At 39.0% G+C, this 20,330-nt stretch overlaps 1 protein-coding gene across 10 annotated transcripts in view; it reads left to right on the top strand.

Annotated features, from left to right (window-relative positions):
• Window positions 1-20,330, top strand: part of NFIA (nuclear factor I A) — a 413,608-nt gene that overhangs the window by 361,867 nt on the left and 31,411 nt on the right. For 5 of the 10 annotated variants that reach the window (XM_081011818.1, XM_081011811.1, XM_081011817.1 and 2 more), the window contains 4 exons: window positions 7,434-7,612; window positions 8,872-8,937; window positions 11,669-11,834; window positions 17,102-17,193. In XM_081011818.1, coding sequence (XP_080867944.1) covers window positions 7,434-7,612; window positions 8,872-8,937; window positions 11,669-11,834; window positions 17,102-17,193 — 503 coding nt within the window. The remainder of the gene's footprint in view (window positions 1-7,433; window positions 7,613-8,871; window positions 8,938-11,668; window positions 11,835-17,101; window positions 17,194-20,330) is intronic. The other 5 variants (XM_081011814.1, XM_081011819.1, XM_081011813.1 and 2 more) reach the window with 4 other exon arrangements.

Raw genomic sequence — 20,330 nt, forward strand, 5'->3', positions numbered from 1 at the left:
CAAAGCATTTCACATCAGCCAGCATGGTGGCTTAGCCAATTAGTACTCTAATACGGTCATTTTTGAAAACAAGTACTTTCAGGGTAGAAAGGGTGGGATACATCTTACATAATTTGAACTGGCACTTGCTTTGCTTTAATGTTATGAGAGAGGTTGCAGATCACAGTGAGCTAAAGCATCTCAAAAAGATTGAAAAGGAAGTATCTAAGGAAACGAACTACAACAATGTTTCCACTTTAATGCCTTTTAACAAATACTTTTCAATTGTAATGAGGCTAATTAGGTCTTTTTTTAAAAAAAAGGAGCTGATGGTACATTCTCATGCTTCATTGTGACTTAGCTGCTGCTATTTTTAGAAAGAGGAATTCATGTTTAATGAATTTGTTAATAAACTTAGATATATTTATCTGCATTGCTTTTATCTTGTACCTCTAAAACCAATAAAACAAAGCATCCCAGGGAATTATTCTGTCATCAGAACATGGGAATTGCTCATGCTTCCATTCTATCCCATGCAGTTCCCATAGTTATTGAATATTGGAATAGAATACAATAGAAGGAAGGCCTGACAACAGGGTTATTTCCAATGGGAGTCTGAAATTTGACCTGTATAACTTCATGTGCCTGTGGAAACCTGCAAGCAAGACATGAGCACAACAGCACTCTGCCTACCAGCAACTAGCGTTCGCAGGAACACTGCTTCTGACAGTGGAGGTAGGACAGTAGCCATAATGGCTAGTAGCCATTGATGGCCTTGTCCTCAATTCATTTGCCTGACACATTTAAAGCCGTCCAAGTTGGTGGCCATCACTGCCTCCCGTGGGAGCGAGTCGCATAGTTTAGCTATTCACTGCTCAGTGCTTTCTTCAGTCTGTCCTGAATCTTCCAGCATTCAGGTTCTTTGGCTTTTATGAGAGAAAGAGAGAAAAAAACTTTTCTGTATCCACATTCTTCATGCCATGTATAATTTTGTGCACTTGGTTACATTGCATTGCATTTGCCATTTTATTGCTCATTCACTCACTTTGGAGAGATCATTGTGGAGCTCCTCACAATATCTCTTTTTGGGAGGGGGGGGACTAGCAACGCTGAATATTTTGTATCATCTGCACACCTGTCCTCATTGAAGTTCTGACTGTAGAACTGAGCTGACCTTGGAGAAAAGATGCTTCATGAGAGGGGGCAAAATGGAGGTGTGCATGTACGTACTCCTCACCTGTGCATCCATATTCCTGTTGGTATTAGATCCCTCCATCATTTTCTTTCTATGTAACCAGGATAGATTTGGGTTTAAACACACTGCATCCATCTGTCACATCAACTTTGGCTGTCAGTTTGAAGCTCTGTCTGCAGTATTGGAAGGGTAAAACACTGGCCTTCCATACAGAGTAGTTATAAGGATTACAAATGTGTATGAAGTAGCCTTAGTGTTAAACAGGGACCTGATCTGGCGTTTGAAAGCCCCAAAGGCAGTCTCTGGCCCTCATCACCACTACACTCCACACAATGACTAAATAATCTTAAGGGCTGGGAAATTACATAGGAGTCCTTGGTAGGCCATTCCCCTTGCCCTATCACCTCCTTCCCAACCAATTTAAATAAAGAGCACTGTTGCCAAAGTGTGAATAGACTGAAATTTGCAGTTTCCAGCTTTTTGGAACCAAGGGGAACCACCTTTGAATAGTAGAAAAGAAGACAGCTGAAAGGAGTGTTCTGGTTGAGAAATTGGGGAAACAGAGATTGAGGAAAACTCACTTGTTTTGGTATGTTAGGTTTTGGAAGACAAGCACTGCCATGTGGGGAAGGTGTCCTGCTTTCCACCTAGCACATGCAGAAAGAGGCTCTTAGGTGTAAGTCAGAAAGGGATATTTGTTCAGGGCAAGTGACAGTACAGGCTCAGCAGCAGATATGGAGTTCAGGAGTCACGATTCAGGGGTTTGGGTATCAGAAATAGACTGAAACCATGGAGATGTCTCCAGAGCACATTGCTTGCCCCTACCTCTGCTTTCTGCCAGCCACTCCTGTCTAGCTTCCTTTAATCTCCCCATCCTCCACCAAGCAGATGTACAGTAGAGGAGGAGGAGAGTGGGCTGCTGAGAAAGAGGCAGGGTGGCATTTTCTATGACTGGTTGTGATGGCAGGTACAGTTCCAGTGAAGGCAAAATGCAGAGGGTTGGTACATTGGGGTCTAATAGTGAGGAGTATTTCTAGAAAATGCTGCTTCTGTTACTTTCTCCCCCTCTTTCATCAAAACTGGTTTAAAATTATGGGTGTGGCTTTCTAAGCTGGGTGGAAGTTAGGTTGGAGGGACAAACATCCCTGTTTCCTATGATGCAAAATTGCTGAATGAAAACATGCTGCAATATTTAAACAATAAAATTTATAAATGCTTCCATAAAGGTCAGTATTGTGGTTACACTGGTTACCAAAGAGGAAGCATAAGATTGAACTGAAATGTTTTACCACTGAGCCTCTTGGGCTTGCCAATCGGAAGGTCAGCAGTTTGAATCAGTGCGACGGGGTGAGCTCCCGTTGCTCTGTCCCAGCTTCTGCCAACCTAGCAGTTTGAAAGCATACCAATGCAAGTAGATAAATATGTACCACTGCGGCAGGACGGTAAACGGTGTTTCCATGCGCTCTGGCACTCAACACAGTGTCCCGTTGTACCAGAAGCGGTTTAGTCATGCTGGCCACATGACCCGGAAAGCTGTCTGTGGACAAACGCTGGCTCTCTTGGCCTGAAAAGCGAACATGAGTGCCACACCCCATAGTCATCTTTGACTGGGCTTAACCATCCAGGGGTCTTTCCCCTTTTTACCTTTTACCTAGCCTATTATCCTCAGTCACACGCTACAGGTGCATGCTGCAGGTACATCTAGAGCTATAGTACTCTGCATGTTCTCCAGTGCTTCAGCATTTCTAGTCAATAATGATGCCTATAGCAGGTGGAGAGGTTTCATAAATGTTTGAACTTGTAATAGCTTTCCTTGTAAATGTCACTTCCTGAAAGTTCATATGCAGCTGTTCACTTCATGTCCCTTTTAACAGGATGCCGAAGACAAGCGATTGTCACTTTTTGTTAGTAGCACAAATATAGCTGTTGGGAATTCCAGCTGTTGCTGCTGGATCATTTCTGACATACTGCAATATTTTGTAAAATATAGGCTACACTGTGCTATCATCTTCTTGTGCTAGGTGGCTTGTAGCTTACATAGACCAAAAATGTCTGTGCGTGTGTGTGAGAGAGAGCGTCAAATCCTTCCTAGTCTTTATGGTGGAAGGGTCTCAGTAAAGGGAGGTGCACTGTGTAATATTACAGAAACCTGGAAATTGACCAGCAGTAGCAGAGCATCTGCTTCACATGCCGAAGGTCCCAGGTAGGGCCGGGAATGTCCCCTACCTGAAACCCTGCAGAGCAGCTGTCGGTGAGTGTAAACACTACTTGACTAAACAGACATCATCCTGCAGCATTGTTGCAAAGCAAACATGGCACCAAATTAGTCAGCCATGGAGTCTGAGCATACTGGGCCAGTTCAAGGAATCCATATTAATAGAATTCTTACACCGTGTTATGCAGAGTTACAGTAGGAAATGAGAGATGCTGAGAAGTCGACAAAATGTTAGTATAGAACTGTTTATGTTAAGTATATCAGAGTGAAAGTTAATTCTTTATTTAGAGAAAAACAGATTCAGAGCAACCGTTTAAGGTTACATTGTAATGATAATGCTCCAGTTTTACCGTTTACAAATCTTTACATTTTAATTTAGATACATTCCAACACATATTTTATTATTTGACATCACTACCCCCTTCTTACAATATTGAGCTTTATTGTTAGGGTATCCTTGGTAATTATTTTTAATGACTTATGAACAGCGTACCCTGGTACCGTAAGCCACTTACTGTGAATTATTTTTTATAATGATAAAAAATTGTGCAATAAATCATAGGATTCTTCTGTTGCGGAACAATTGACAAATCACAAAAATATATGAACTGCACCCACCCTGTCTTTCTCACCATACTTGTATATAGAGGTAGTGAAAAACTAGGAAAGCGGGGGGGCTGGTTAAAGTGAGAACGGCACATGTTACACAATGGCTTAAAGGCATTACAATTTTATGATTTTTCTCCTGATTAATGCAACATCTTTGGACACATCGTTTCACGTGTATCAATATTCTTCTGACAGATCTTTAAGCTGCAACATGCAAACATGGGGTGATAATTTGTGGGATTTTAGGGTTGTAGCCAGTGCTAGTCCAACTTGAAGTAGACATAGTGAATTTAATAAGCATGACTAACTTGTGTCCATTAATTTCAGCAATTGTACTCTAAGTAGAACTTAGATGACTACAGCTCTGAGTTCTGAGTGTCGCAGTGATAAACATTTCATCTAGTATTGAAAACTACAGTTTCTCAACAGAAGAAATTATTATTTGGTAACATATGATGAGGACTGTAGAACATACTCAATTCAGTTCCAGGAAAAGGAAAAAGAAAAAGGAAGAAATTCTGCAAGGTTTATTACCATTCAACAGTGTGGGTAGAGGAGCTGTTGTTTTAGCATTTGCTGTTTGAACACATACAAATAGAAACTAAACTATTCTCAGGATGTGGCTTGGATATGCTGCACTTGGCTATGAAGCCTATGATCAAGACAGTGCTTATTGTCACAATTAGCAGTCTGCACAATTACCAAATGAAAGGGCCTAGCCAAAGTCATGGCCCAGTCCCTTTAGTTTGCAACTGGTGTTCCAATTTGTAGTTGAGCTGGATTTATAGAAACAGAAGGAAAGTGGAGTGGAAAAGGAAATTGATATAGTTGGATGGGCTTGTCAGAATCAGAGCAAGAAGCAGGGTTTAGCACAGCTTGAAACTAAAGAATAGATGGTGCCCAGGTGAGTTTGGAGAGTTGTACAGAGTCTGGAAATGAAGCAGTTATGTAGTCTGAAATAATAGTAGGGTAAGATTTTAACACGGGAACATGTCTGAGCAGCTAGATGCTCAATGTGGTAGATGAGATATGCAGAAGGCAGCTTCCTTTTGTTCTAGCTAATCAGAAGTGATGTTTTAGGATGAGTGTAAGATATAAAAAGAATAGCTACTACTGGCTGACTTTACAAAGTGAATATATTTTGGGACAAAGTCACGTTTAGCACCTAGACAGCTCTTTTCTGGAGGTGGAAAAGGTCTGTACCCTCAGTGACCATGCGGGTTTAGTTATCTACTTCTATGATAATCTGGGCTCCAAATATGTAGCTGGATTTCTGTCACTACTGGTTGTGTTGTAGCAGCTAGTATGAGCTATTTCTTCATGGGGGAAATAAATATAGGGTAGTATATAAGTTTTACTTAGAGTAGACCAGTTAAAGTGAATGTATACACAACTAAGTTAAGTCCATTAATTTCAATAGATCTGCCATGAGTAAAACTTAGTTGAATACCACTCATAGCCCAACATAGGAGCCAACTCCTAGGGGCTGAGGACCATTTGGGCCCCCCATAAAAATATTTGATGGGGCCACCCCCCATATTGATGAGCATTGTCATTCAAATGCTGTGTGTGCACCGTGTTACGTGATCGATTATGCGGTGCAGGGCTTACTTACCTGCCCCCCCCCTCAATATTTTATTCAAGCCTCCCCCGCCTGTAGCCCAACTAGTATGAAATGAAGGATTTGTTTCATTTTGTTAAAAAGAGAAATCTTTGTTACAATCTGTCTAATGTCAGTGAAACACCAATGCAAAATGCTGCTACTTTATTTTGGTTTAATCTTCATTCAGCTATTGCTTTGTACTGCCAAGTTGTATATACACCCAACGTATTAAGCATGCTTCCAGACTAATGCAGTCTATTTTCCTGTTCACGTAGTGACTTTCAAAACTTTTATTGAAGCAGTTCTTTGTGGTTTACAAATGCAGTGCATAGGCATAGAAAGATATAAAAGTTTAATAGTGCTGGTTGAGAGGATGTCTATATACTTGGTCAGAAATAAACCCTAATGTGAGAGGAGCAATAGCATACAACCCCAATGGACTTCTGTGATGCAGTGTGGTGAAGTGGAAGAAAATCAGCAAAATTCAAAAAAAATCCAGATACATTGGCTTATAGAGGAATAAATGTGAACTTATAACATTTTCCCAGTATTCCAATTCCAATATTATTGTTCCTGGGTAAATGTACATCCCACTCCCAGCAGATGCATTTTGGAGTGCTGTCTTCAATAGGTTTGTGTGAGTTACTTGGAAAACCACCTGGATAGTGCCCTATTTGTGAAGAAGGTAACAGAGTATAGATCTACTCGGTAGACATAGCAAATAAAATTTAAAACTGTTATCTGTACCATAGGACTATTTAACTGCATGGTACCATAGAAGAAAATATCTGAGTCTTTGCCACATTTTCTTCTATAATTACTATCATTGTCACTTGAGTATCCATGCATATTTCATTGTTCCGTGTGCCGCCCATGTCTCCTGCCATTAATTATGGAGGAGTGAATAAACTTGCCCATTTTGGAGAAATTGGTGTGCAGGGGTTGATTCCTGTTCAGTGTGGAGAAATATGAGATGCATACAAGATGCATACAGGAATATCATGTTACTCATGGAAAGGTAGTAGTCAAACCACTGTCTCTTAGTTTCAGCCTCCTTTACCTTCCCTAATACAAAAATTCTGCTTGTAGTATTGTTGTAGGGGTTACTGAGAGCCAGTCTATACATAATTTTAATCCATGGCATGTGAATTCACTATCTTAGATTGCTAAAATTGCCCTGGAGTCACATTTGAATGACCAGTTTTCACTTAGAAAGGACAAAATGAAAATGTTAGTTTACATGAAAGCAAATGACTTAAAAATCATATTTCTCCATTGAGCCGAAAAAATGACATACACAAGGGCTGCAAGAGCATCATCATTATATTATTGCCCATTTATAGCCCAAAATAAAACTGGTCCCTATGTGGAAACCAGAATTATGCAGAATGTCAATTAAATCAACTGTAATCTCCCAAATACATTTTTTATTGCTCGATTCATTAGAAAGGCTCTTAAGGTAATGAATAGTCGTCACTTTTACCAAGGACTTCTGGCTCCTTTAAAGATGATGACCACTAAAAATGCAGAAAAGACATTTTAAAATCTGGCTGCATTTAAGCTCTGCCTTTATATTTGAAGTGCTACAGAACTCAATATGACTTGATGTATTATAAAAATCAGTACCTAGAACATCAGGCACATACTCTGGGATGTATAGATTTTGGGAAGGCTTTTTTTTTTTTTGGAGTGGGGAGGATTTTTTCTTTTTAAAAATAAAGAGCTATATTAAAATAATTGAAGTTTCTATATAAATAAATTTATAAATTTGAACTGTGTTTCTCTAAGTCCAAAAATCAGTCCCTTATAACGCCTTCTTTTCTTTCTTATAGCAAGTCCACATGCAACACCATCGACTCTTCATTTTCCAACATCACCCATTATTCAGCAGCCTGGGCCATACTTCTCACACCCAGCAATCCGCTATCATCCTCAGGAGACTCTGAAAGAGTTTGTCCAACTTGTCTGTCCCGACGCTGGTCAGCAGGCTGGACAGGTGGGGTTCCTAAATGTAAGGAAGCCATTTTATTTCTTCAGATGCTTTTGTTTCTGTGCCAAATAACCATGAAATTATGCTAACAAGTGTTTTTTACATATATAAAAACAGGGCCTTAATTTTTCACTGCTACAAACTATGAAGAGTGATCCAGCCAAAGATATGCATGTTCAGGTCTCACTGAATGTGACTGAAGTTCAGTTAATGTGTTTTTAAACTGCTTTATTTTTACATGCTAAACTTTCTGACTTGTAGCCAGATGTATTAGCAGCTAATTGCCATGTTGGTCGTTAGCGCAACTGTAGCTTTCCAGGCAAAATATCATATCATAGAATATTGTGTGTTAACCCATGATATAATGCTGGGAGCAGCCACTACAATGGGATTGCTCAGAGAAGGTATTGCTTCCGCTTCTTTTGACTAACAGCAGCTTGGTGTTATGTCCTAATCAAGGCAAATTGAGGTTAGACTTAACCATGGTTTACGCAAACCATTGTTTATGAAACCATTGTTTCAATAAACCATGATTAAGATGAACAACAATTTAGGGGCTGGATATAATTCTAAAGTGCAATTAATTGATAATGTATGCAAAAGCTTCTAATCTCTTAGCATCCACTTCAGAAAAGAAGAGAGGGGAAATCACATTAGCTCTGAGATTTGGTCACATAAAGCTAGGCCATATTTCACTTATTTAGAAATTTTCTCAATTGCTTTATATTGAAAAGAATCTTAAAGTGATGTACAAAAAGAGAAAGCAATATAATACAATTTATTGGTAATCTGATAAAAACCTATTTCAAAATTAGTAATGACCTGGATTGTCCTTCTAGGAAGGTCTGGTAAAATAAAAATATAGGGGCTGCTATACTAAAGCTCTGCACTATGTCACCACATAGTTGACCCCAGTGGCATGCAGCACTGCAAAAAGAACCTACCCTGATGACCACAATGACCATACCAATATAGAGAAAGTAAGGTAGTCCTCAGGAACCCGAACCCCAATTTATTAAGGATCTTTTAGACCAATACTTAAACCTGACCTAGTAGCGTATTGGCAGCAGTGTAGTGCCCTCAGTACAGGCAATAGGTTCTTCCAGTTGGCAGCCAAGCAGTCATGTTCTGGACTAGCTTCTGGATCAAGTCTACAGGCAGCCACATTTTTTAGTGCATTACCGTAATTGAGAATAAAATGACAGTCATTGGTGGCATCCCAACCCAACATCCAGTATAACAGCATTTTGTGTGAACTGAACTTCTAATTCATCCTTTAGGAAGACTTTCACCTGCCGTGGTCCCAAAGATTCAGCTTCATGCTTTCTGACTTCAGCACTTCCAAGGTTAACAAAATACCTTGTAATTTTTATTAATTATTTCTTTAGACAGGAGAGTAAGGAACAGCTGTTTCAGATCAGCCACATTCACTTTCTTTTAAAAAATGACTTTCTTATAGCACTTTAGATTAAGCTGACCAGTACTTGAACTCAAGAAGATAAAAGTACAAATTCTTATAGTTTGTTATTCCTGAGAATTGTTATCTTTTCTCCTTATCTCTCTGATAAATTAAATAGTGCTCCAAGATTTTTGGTTGAGCAATCTCAGGTTGTTGTTTTTGTCAAACTTAGTAATTATCTTCAGGTTATTGGAATAACACTCCATTTGTATGCAGAAATGATTAACTCTGTGTACAACCTTATCTAAAATAATGCTTGGCTTTCTTGCGAACAGTAGGGCACAACTGAAGAGTAATGATTTCCCCAGTTGTTTTTCTCCTTTACATTTCCAATATGTATAATACAGTGTAAACAGTTGCTTTTAGCACCCAGTTTGTTACCTGAACCTGATAAAACAACAACAGCATTGCTTTAGATCCAAACTATAGCGTTGGATCTAAAAGCCATGAGCAGAAAAACAATATCCACTAAAGCAGTTCCGCAAATATTTAAGAGTGCATGCAGTGTTATAATAATTAGGTTCTTCTATAGCAGTTTTCATGTGTCTGCTTGGGCAGGAGATTACACAAGATATGGCAAAAGTGGAATAACATATTGAAGTTTGGACTACACAGTTACTAGAAAGTAAAACCCAATTTAGAGGAACTTATACTGCTTTCTCCTCCCACAATCTACTTTGAGGGACTTCTGGTTGCCCAGATCAGAGTGGGAGATACTAAGGACTGCAGTAGAGAAGGGTAATCCTCAAAAAAATTGTTCTCCTCTTCCACCAGACGACTCTTGCAGGAGTAGCACAAGGAGAATCAATTGGATACCACCCATTGCTTATAAGCAGTAGAGCTATATTCTTTAAGTTATTATTAATCAGATGACTGACTTCACTCTACTCAGGAGATTTCATTCACTGGATTCAGGAAGTCAAAGTGGTCTGGTATGATGCTGGCTACACCACTTCTTTAAGCACCTAACGCCACAAAAATTGGCTGAACTTATGACTTATGATTTCTTATGAGTCACTTCGGAACAGTATCATAGCCTTGCAAACTTGTGAGTAATAGCATTCCTTGAAGTCAACAAAGCCTCTCAAAGGAATTAAATGGATTTAGCATGTTTTAAGCTTCAGATCCCATGTGAAATATGCATTCTGAGCATCCTGGAACTAAACATTTCCACTATGCATATTCTCTACATTTAAAGAAAGAGTTTTTAATCTTCATCCAGTTACAGAATACTAAAGAATATTGTCAGCATTTTTCACAAAATCAAACCACCTGATTCATTCACAGTTTGTTCTCATTCAGCTGTGTCATGGTGCATATTTGTACCATCATATGATATTAAATATTTAAAACAAAGCAGATAGTGTTTTCTAACAGAATGATATTAAAAAATTGAAACTCTGAGCTGTACAGCTCTTATGAGGATCAACAATGGCTAATTATTAAAAGAATAGTTGGGATTATTTCAAAATGTGAAATGTCAGTTTTATTTTCTCCTCAATTTTCTCGTTTCTTAGTAAGAATAATGTATAATGTAAGGTTGCAGTCTTAAACCCAATATTGATTTCAGTAATTGATTTGAAGATTGTGGCTTAAGTCCATTTGAAACCTTGGTATGGAGGTTGCCCCAGCTCTTAGAGGCAAATCCAAGGTCCTAGTGAAGATTAACAACAGTAGAGCTATAAGAATATTGTCACTGCAAAGGTGATGCAGCTTAAGGTTTTTTATCATAATCGGTTCAGAGATCTGCTCTTGTGCATAAGATACAAACTTCCAAGAAAATAATAGAAGGCAATGACCTTGTTTGCAAGTAATGCCAAACCAAGGAGGTTTGAGCTGCAACACATTTTAGGTTCATGCACCTCCTTCTCCTCTGGCATGGGAGTGAGGAGAAGAATGGAAACTCCCACTGCTATTTTGGAAACTCAAACTTCTATTTTAGAGTAACTGCCATTTGTCTGTTGTCCAAACCTAGAAAATGGTGGTTAAAGTTAACTGTGGTTTGCTAAAACAAACCAGTTTCAAACCATAGTTTATGAAACTGTATTGTTTCAAGTTGCCATAATTTAAGTCACCCCAAATATAGGGTTTGGACAACATACTAAACTAAGGTCAACCTAAAATGAAAGCAAAAGTTTCCTTACTGCTCTTGAAGCCACAGCGAAGGAGGAGAGGAGAGCACGCAAGCCCAAGCTTTCTGAGGCTCATATGTCCAAATTTGCCTGATGCCTTCAGTTTTCATATAAGGAAAGGGGGTGGGGGAGTTGCTAAGTTTCTCCTTTTCTCAGTTAACAAAGAATTGGCTTCCATAAACTTGATTGTCCATCTGCAGTTCCCTGCACCATATCCAATGCTATTCCCAAGGGCCACCCTAATCTTGGGAATAGATTTTCAGGGGGCTGAAGAGGGGAGGAGAAGGGGTGAATGTTCTTCTTCATAAATGTATAGCTTCTTCCATTTATAGAAAGGACACTAGCACCCAAATCTCTTTATAAAAAGATTCATTTCAATTTCAGCTACCTGTTTGTTTGTGTTTTTCTTTAGCACTGATCAACTGTTCTCTTGGGGCAAGAGGCAGCTAATCATGTTTTTTTCCCCTTTTCTTATGTTTTTGGCAGCCCAATGGTAGCAGTCAAGGCAAGGTGCACAATCCATTCCTTCCTACCCCAATGTTGCCGCCGCCACCTCCTCCACCAATGGCCAGGCCTGTGCCTCTGCCAGTGCCAGACACAAAGCCTCCAACCACGTCGACAGAAGGAGGTGCCGCCTCTCCCACTTCACCAAGTAAGTACAGCTGCAAGGAGCAAAGGAAAGGGCTGACTAGTATAATTGCAGCTTCATTATCCATTTGTTCTGGAAAGGGAATCAAAAATGCAGTAACAACATTCCTGCCATTAAACTCACCTACTTAGTGCACGCTAAGAGCACACATTAAGGCCACAACAGCAACAAAAAGCAAACATTAATTCCTTCTGGACAGAAGTAAGATAGATTCCCAAAACTGTTTTTTTGCTTTGGTAAATGTTTTATAATATCCTATGCCTCACGAAGATACAGCACGGCTTTGAAGTGTGTTTAAAAATAACAGCAAATGAATTTAATGCATTCTTTTCTGTGTTTCTTTTCCCCTTGCTATTAATTCTTTATTATATTAATTGTCACACGGAAACATGAAATAGTCAAGAAGCTTGAGATATGGTTAACCTGGGTTTTGGGGATTTTGTTTGATAATTTCTGGATTTTTGGTTATGTTGATTTTAAAAACTTTTTGACAGTATTCTTTATGTAAAATTCTTTATCATCATCAGCACCACCACCTCCATCATCATTATCATCACTGGTTTTAGTTACATTGCAACAGAGATCTAAGCATGATCTAAATCATTCATACAGGTAGCAGTGATAGTGGGCTCTTCCGTTCTACAGCAGTGGCAATACAGTAGAGTAATATTTGCTTCTAGAAGCAGCTTTGACTCATTACACATGTTCACTATTTAATTCCAAGGATATTTTGTTGCAGAAAAGCAGGAGCTGCTTTAAACCACAAAGGAAAACTCTTCACTGAGTGAAGGCTGCAATTCTGAATGGTCCTTAGAAAACAGAATAGGACTCACTTCTGTGTAAAGAAATTTAAAATCTCCCTTTGCTACTCAGTAAGGGAGCAGCAACTTTAGCCTTTCCATGGAGATGCAGAATTATGAGACTGCTGTGAAGTTGCACACTTCTTAGGGGCTGTGTGGACCCACAGATGGAATTCTGTTTTCACCCCATCGAGCAAAAGTAACATTACTGCAGCACTAAAGAATCATAGAATTGTAGAGTCGGAAGGTACCACAAGGGACATCTAGTCCAAACTCGTGCAGTGCAGGAATCTTTTAGCCCAACATGGGGTTCAAACTCCTAATTATTATTATTATTATTATTATTATTTTATTACCGTATTTACTTGAATCTAATACTCACCTTTTTTGGGCCAAATTACGTTGCGAAAATTAAGGTGCATTAGATTCAACGGCACATTTACATTCAGCAGCAAATACTTTTTTTGCTTTCGAGGTTCTGAAAATTAAGGTGTGCATTAGATTCAATGGAGCACTAGACTCAAGTAAATACAGTATTTATGCCCCACCCATCTGGCTAGGTTTCCCCAGCCACTCTGGGCGGCTTACAGCCTCTATAAAAAATTGTAGCATATTAAAAACTTCCCTAAACAGGGCTGCCTTCAGATGGCTTCTAAAAGTCAGAAAGTTGTTTCTTTCCTTGACATCTGATGGGAGGGCGTTCCACAGGGTGGGTGCCACTACCGAGAAGACCCTCTGCCTGCTTCCCTGTAACCTCACTTCTCACAATGAGGGAACTGCCAGAAGACCCTCAGAGCTGAATCTCAGTATCCAACCCTGCGATTAACACTCTCATTTTCTACCAACTGAGTTATATCTTTTATTTGGCTGCAGTCTGGAATCAGCATAAGAAACTACCGGTATGTGTCATCCAGGTCCAACAGTTGAGTTGTTAGCTGAGCAAAGAAAGGATAAACCACAGCTTCTTCATTGAAGCCCAGTGTTCTTTGCAGTGTAACACATTGGCTCTCAAATGTGTCTAGGTCCATATGAGTAAATAAAGAATTCCCGCATGTTGGCTTTATTTTTATTTTCCTCTCCAAGTGGGTGTAAACTGTTAATCATATACTAACAACAGGAAGATTTAAAAAGCACTATTTAAACTGAGATAAGCACCTACTTTGGCAGGCAGGAAGATGATGGTCATGTCTTCCTAGGGCTATCTAGTAAAGGTTTATCTAGCTGAAGGATTTTTTCATACTGGGCTAATGTGGGTGAATCCTGGGTACATAATAATCTGCTTGAAATATTATTGTGCCTGCCTGTGGTGAAACATTTGTGTGAAGCAGCCACTTGCAAAACCATCAGAATATATCTTTTCTTCATGCATAGCTTGGGTTTTCTTGATACAAGAGTTTTATTTTGCTCTGTTTTATGCATAGGCCTGGAGAAGTGGGTTTTCACATGTGCGTATGTAAAATAGACCCAATTTACAAAATTTACAAAATACCTAATAGCACAGTTTTGTGACCTGCATAAATTCAGCCTGTTTTCACATTGTCCTTAATTTATTTCAGCTTCTGCTAGTCGTTTAGGCACGAAGCTATGCAAGACCTGAAATCCCACTCTTTGTAGTCCTTATTAGTTCCCTTTTAGCTTCTTGAATTTCACCATGCAAATTTCCAGACGTGTCTTCATTGCCGTTATGAGCAAGAAACTCAAGTTTTAAATAAATAAATAAATGATTCCCAGGATGCTGAATTCTATAGTCCAGACCAATTTCCATAGTTGAACAGCTGTAGAGTCTGATGGAAGGATACAGGCTGCTCCACATTTACCTCCTGAGAATCTTCCTGCGAGCTGCAGGTGGGAATTTCCCATAATCACAAACCAGCAATAAATTAACATTGGACATTGTAGATGTATCATGCAGAAGAGGAAAATTAAAATCAGGTGAGCGGATAGAATCTGCCACCAAAGCCAGCAGATCTGTTTACCAGACACTTGCCGTTGGTCTCTTAGAAGAATATGGTCTTCTTCCACAACTGTAAAATGCTGCTGATCTTTCATTTCCTTTATGCAGGGGCCTTGGTACTTAAAGCACGTTCCTGGCACAAGCCCATTTTCTTATGTTTGCAGCATGCTTTATGGTAGAAGGTGTTGATCTAGTGCAAAATTGTGGTCTTTCAGATGTGTCCTGTCAAGTTCTGTTGTTTGCATCTTAGTAAAAAAAAGTGTTTGAAGGGAGTTAAATGTTAGCACCAGTCATATCAGAATAGTGTAGCTATTCATATCATACATACCTTCCTTCTTGTGAAGAAGAAGCTGCACGCTGTATTAGATTACTGCTGCCTGGAATTCTGCTTTGCCAGCATTTATCCTTGTTGACTCTCCAGTTCTTTGACAGTAATCATTCTCCCAGAAAAGTAAGGAATTTGAAGACTACCCTTCACACCACAGAAAATTAAAAGTAATTCATACTGAAGACGTTGCTTGTGACTTGCACCTTTCTATATACTGAGTTCAGACTTCAAGTTTGATATTGCAGACTCTGATAGGTAATAACTCTAGAAGGCCTGAGGCAAAGATCCTTCCTAGTTTTGCTACGTGGGATAATTCAGCTAGGAATGCCATCCGTTGCACTTGATAGTATATGCATAAAACAGATGCTGTTCCACTGAGCTATGGCTTTTCCCTTTTGCATAGCAAAAGGAAAGATGGGTCATATACTCCTAATAAAAACAGAAAAAACAGGTATTTCTATTGCATCACAGCAGCACTAGAGCTATGTGTCTATTGATCATCTCACACAGCTTAGAAGGCAAAATATACTTAACCTTCAAAGACTTAGTGCAGATCAGTATTGTTGACTTCATTGACTTGTGAGGTCGGTAATTACCTGAAGTCTGAAGTCAGTAATTCCTTTGTTACCTGAATGGTGTAGGAGACACTATGGCGATGGGAAGGTTTGGAAATGGTAAAGCCTGTAAATTACATCTCCTTTTTGTCTTGTGTCTTTTTATTCCTGTTTTTCTAATAATCATGCCTTTTGAAGCATGATCCTGAGGGTGAAGAAAGTTTGTGACTTTGATCTCCAAGTGTATTGTTAAAAATATATTCATTTCAGAAGCTTTGTTCAGATGGGCCAAAATGAATTGCTGCTGTGTGAATGGTCTGAGACCATTTGCTCTACATTTGCTTTTTCTTAAGAAAGAGCCTAATACGATAGACCATGTTTACAGTATGGCTGTTAGACACATTCGGAAATAGAAAAAGAGTTTCTAAAAAGAAATAATTAAGATGTGACTTCAAAATTTGCTATAAACTTATTGCTATAAATGCAATAAATATTTCGAAACTTATATAAAAATTTGATTTACAGCACCAGTGGTCAGGAGACAATAAAGCCCCTTCTAAACATTGACTCCTGAAGAGCATTTGAGCACTGCAAATAAGATTTTGCCCTGTTCTCAACAGCTCTTCTGTTCCATTGCAAGGGGATGCTTTGCATTTGATTGAGGTGGGATAATGTGCCTTAATAGAACAGTATAGAATATACCATAGTACAGCATTCTGCTGGTAGATCATAGTGCCTTCCATTCTACCATGTCCCATTGTTTTTCCCCCCTGATGCTTAGGAAAGGAAGTCTACTCTGGTTGGCAGTGGTTCTCTGATTTTAAGTAGAACTTTCACATTGCATGTGAAATACATAAGAAAGCTAGATTGATACTGTACACACAACATACTATGTGCGTTATCAGACATCATGTGTGTCTAATTCTTGTGCTAATGCTTTTTTTAAAAAAAAAATTGTAGTTCCATTGAAATTTATTGTTTAATGGGACATGAACAGTTGGCCATCTGTCCAATAGTACTCTGGTGAAAATCTCACACAAAATCATGGCAGTTCTCCAATGACTGTATATTGGCTGCTTAATCACACTGCATCTTTGGATGACTTAACTAACCTTCTGTAAGGCTTACAGCACAATCCTTGGTGTGTTTACTCAGATGTAAGTGCCGTTATGCACAATGGGGCTTTCTCTCAGGTGAGAACACATAGGATTGCACCCTGTGCCTGTTACTTTGAAAGCTATGAGCACCATCTTGTTAATATCTACAATTATATTAGTAGAAAGTGATGTAACTAAGGGCATGGTCTCCATAGAATGAATGGTTTCCCTTCTTTTAAATTGTTTGTTTTTCATAATTATTTCACTAAAGTTTGTGTGTCTTACTCCAGATTTTTTTTTACCATGCCATTTTGTGTTGATAAGAAATACTGTTTCTTATTGCCAAATTATGTCCATATTTATATTGCCATCATTCAAAACCCAGTTTCCCCAAGTCAGATTCTTGACCCCTCCAACGTGAGCTCATTTCTGTGTTCAGCATTTGTTTAGGTGGCTCCAAGACCGGTGTTGTTTTTGGTGTTGTCTGTCTGTGATCTAGTGCTGCTTCCTGAACGCATGTGTCCCTTCCCTTCACAGCCTACTCGACACCCAGCACCTCCCCTGCAAACCGATTCGTCACTGTTGGACCACGGGATCCAAGCTTTGTAAATATCCCTCAACAGACACAGGTGGGAAGCTTTCGACTTCTGCTTTGTTTGCTGTGCTGCTTGTTAACTCTTTGGTGCACTTTGGTGTTGCTACGGAAAGTGACGTGTGTCTCTCCACCAGTCAGTTCATCTTCATGGTCTGAGTAACAGTGAAATGTCATTGCCAGTATTTGTTTGTATGTTTTGTTTTTCCAAAAAATCTTGTGGCAACAATGCTACAATCAAATTCAATCTTACAAACTTTAATTTTGTCTTTCTGACACAATTTTCTTTCTGACACACAGAATTGTTTTTTTCTCCAGCCCACTTTTTCAGGGTCACTTGTGGTCACTTCCACGAGGGAAATCAAAATGTATAGAATGTCCCGTTTTCTACACTTACATCACATGCCATTATACATGTTCAAACACTAATCTTTCCCCTCTTTCTAAGCTATACCATGCCCACTGTTTTCTTGTGCAAGAGGGACTTTGTATCTTCAAGAGAAGAACCCCAGGGCCATTTTTTCTCTTTGATAAACATGACAGTCAGCAGCTGAATTTATTAGATCATTCAAATTAATAGCCATATTTTAAAAACCGCTGCTTCATGCATCATATGCTGTGTTAACCCAAATTTACAGATTATTTTTTAAAATTGTTTTTAAAGCCCTCAAACTGAGACATATATGGTTGTATCCAAAGTAGTGCCAATGGAGTGCCACTGTTACAGCCCTACTTCAGTTTTGTCTCCTTCTGCTCTGGAGCTGGTTTTGAGGACATGTTTGGGGCTGCCAAGGAGAAGAGGTGAAAGTTCTCTTCTGCTAGTTCAAACCTCTTGCTCCAGTGGAATAGGAGTGATGGATAGTGCCCAAAACAACATTATTAACAACATTTCTAAAAACTAGCCTAAGGCTAGCTGTAGGCATACGTACTTTGGAAATATGTCCAGATAATTGAAACATACTTCTGATATACTTAAATGTACTTGGGAGTTTGAGCTTGTTCCAGCACCTCGTCAGTTAGGCCAGGTGATACTCAGAGCAGTTTCTAAAGGCTTTATTACATATGGAAGTGATGTTGCCTTTGACAGTCCTGACCCAGTGGATCAAGAATTCATTAGAGGAAACAGAGCACAGAATCTAGGTTGAGATGGAAGATAATGGTTTTGCGTTCTGGTGCTTTCGCCAAGATTCATGATTTCTCGACTGCACAGAAAACCCATAAATTATCAGACCAAGCATCTTTGTTGCAGCTGCTGTGGCACTTGCACAGCAATAAAAATTCCACAAGCAGTTCCTTATACACACACATGTCTCCCAAAGAGTCATTTCTGGTATTTTCTAATTTCACCCAAAGAAGAGGAAGGTTTGGCTACTACATCAAATTAGAGAAGCCCCATTATAAAATACCTACATACGTGTGTGTGTGTGTGTGTGTGTGTGTGTGTGTGTGTGTGTTTTACAGGAGATAACTTGACCCAAGATTCCCTGGATATTTTTACCCAACTGGTTTGCTATACTGATATTCAGTATATGTATTTAGGGAGTAAAAAGTTTCACAAAAACCTCAGTGCTGCTCAGTGTAACATATTGATGCATACAGAGTATATTCAGAACTTTAACAAAGGAACTGAGGAAAGAATTTTGGAATACATCTGATTTCTACAGGTGGGAGAAAAATTATTTATGAGACTGAGATCATAGGAGTGGCTAACAGAACACAAAGTTACCTCAAAGATATTGTGGAGGTCAAAGAAATGTCTTTAAAGATTTTGTTTCCAGTGTCAAGTGGAACATAAAAGTGAAAAACCACCAAGAGCATCAAGAATTCAGCCAACACCAGTTTGACCCCAGTGAAGTTGGAATAACCCTACCCTACTAAGACATTTTTTATAGCTGAATCAGAAGCTTGACCATTTTTTAAAAACTAATCTTAGACAAGGACACTGAATGTGCTTTTTCTGGGCCATTTCAAATTCCCAATTGTCAATTACGAAAATAGTTGTTGGCAGTTTTGTTAGCGACTAATTTGAGCCAGATGTTGAAAAATATTAAGGCTGTACTTAATATCCCATAATCATGAGGAAGGGAAGAATTAACAAGAGGAATTTGTGTTTAGGACAACCATAGCTTTTATTTAGAATGTTGTAATGGTTACCGTACAATGTTTTAAAGGTCAAGAGCAAGAAGCGTTTGGTTTCATTTGACAATTGAAATTTCAAATATAATCATTTAGCATGAAGACCTATGACAAACTGCAATTCTGTTCTTCCTCCATAAAATTGAAACATACAACGTGGACCAAACAGCACTTACTACAATGTCCTTATTCTGTTGCCATTTTCACACATGGAATACAGCCTGTGTCCAATGGTCTTAAATACCATTTTCTGGTAAGATGACAGTTCAACTATTGCTTAGCTTAGTGTGGAAAGTAGTTTGTGGGAAGCAGCTTACCACTGAGTTGTGCTGATATTCACCATGTCACTACAAAAAAACCCCTCCCTTTCCTGGTTTGCAGGTCTGGTGACAATTACGAAAGCCACAATAGCAAATTGTGACATGTAGCAACATACTTGTATGGAGAGTGGCCTGCAGAAACTAACCTTAATTGTGGCCCTTGCAACAAATTCACCACCATAAGCTTACTGCACTCTGAGCCTACCACATCTCATGTTACAAACTATATCTATTAGAGCAGTGGTGGCTAATCTGAGTCTTCCATATGTTGTGGGACATTTCCCATCAGCCTCAGCCAACAGAGCCAAAAGTCAGAGGTGATGCAATACTTCAGTGTGATAGCACCCTACTTTGGGGGGCTCCCTTCCCAATGCTAGGCTGGCCCCTTTGCTTTGTTGGTTTTGGCACCTGCTAGAAACCTTTTTGTTTCCGCAAGCTGCCCCAAGCATGTAATTTTATTAAAGATAATGGATTTAGGATTACTGATTTTAATTCATTTTTTAAAAATGTATATATATTGACTTTGTTTTTATTGGTACTGTCAATGAATATTTTAAATTTCCTTTTGTAGTCCCCTTAGAGGTTTGTTTTAATTGAGCAAGCAGTATACAGACTTCGTTAAATAAAATAAAAAAAGGGCCTGCAGCAGTACAACAATGTCTAGAGGGCCCCAGGTTTGCCACCCCTCCATTGGGGTATAACTTGCTGGTGTGGAAGG

The sequence above is a fragment of the Podarcis pityusensis genome, assembly GCF_964106645.2.
Source record: "Podarcis pityusensis genome assembly, chromosome: 6".
Lineage (NCBI taxonomy): Eukaryota > Metazoa > Chordata > Lepidosauria > Squamata > Lacertidae > Podarcis > Podarcis pityusensis.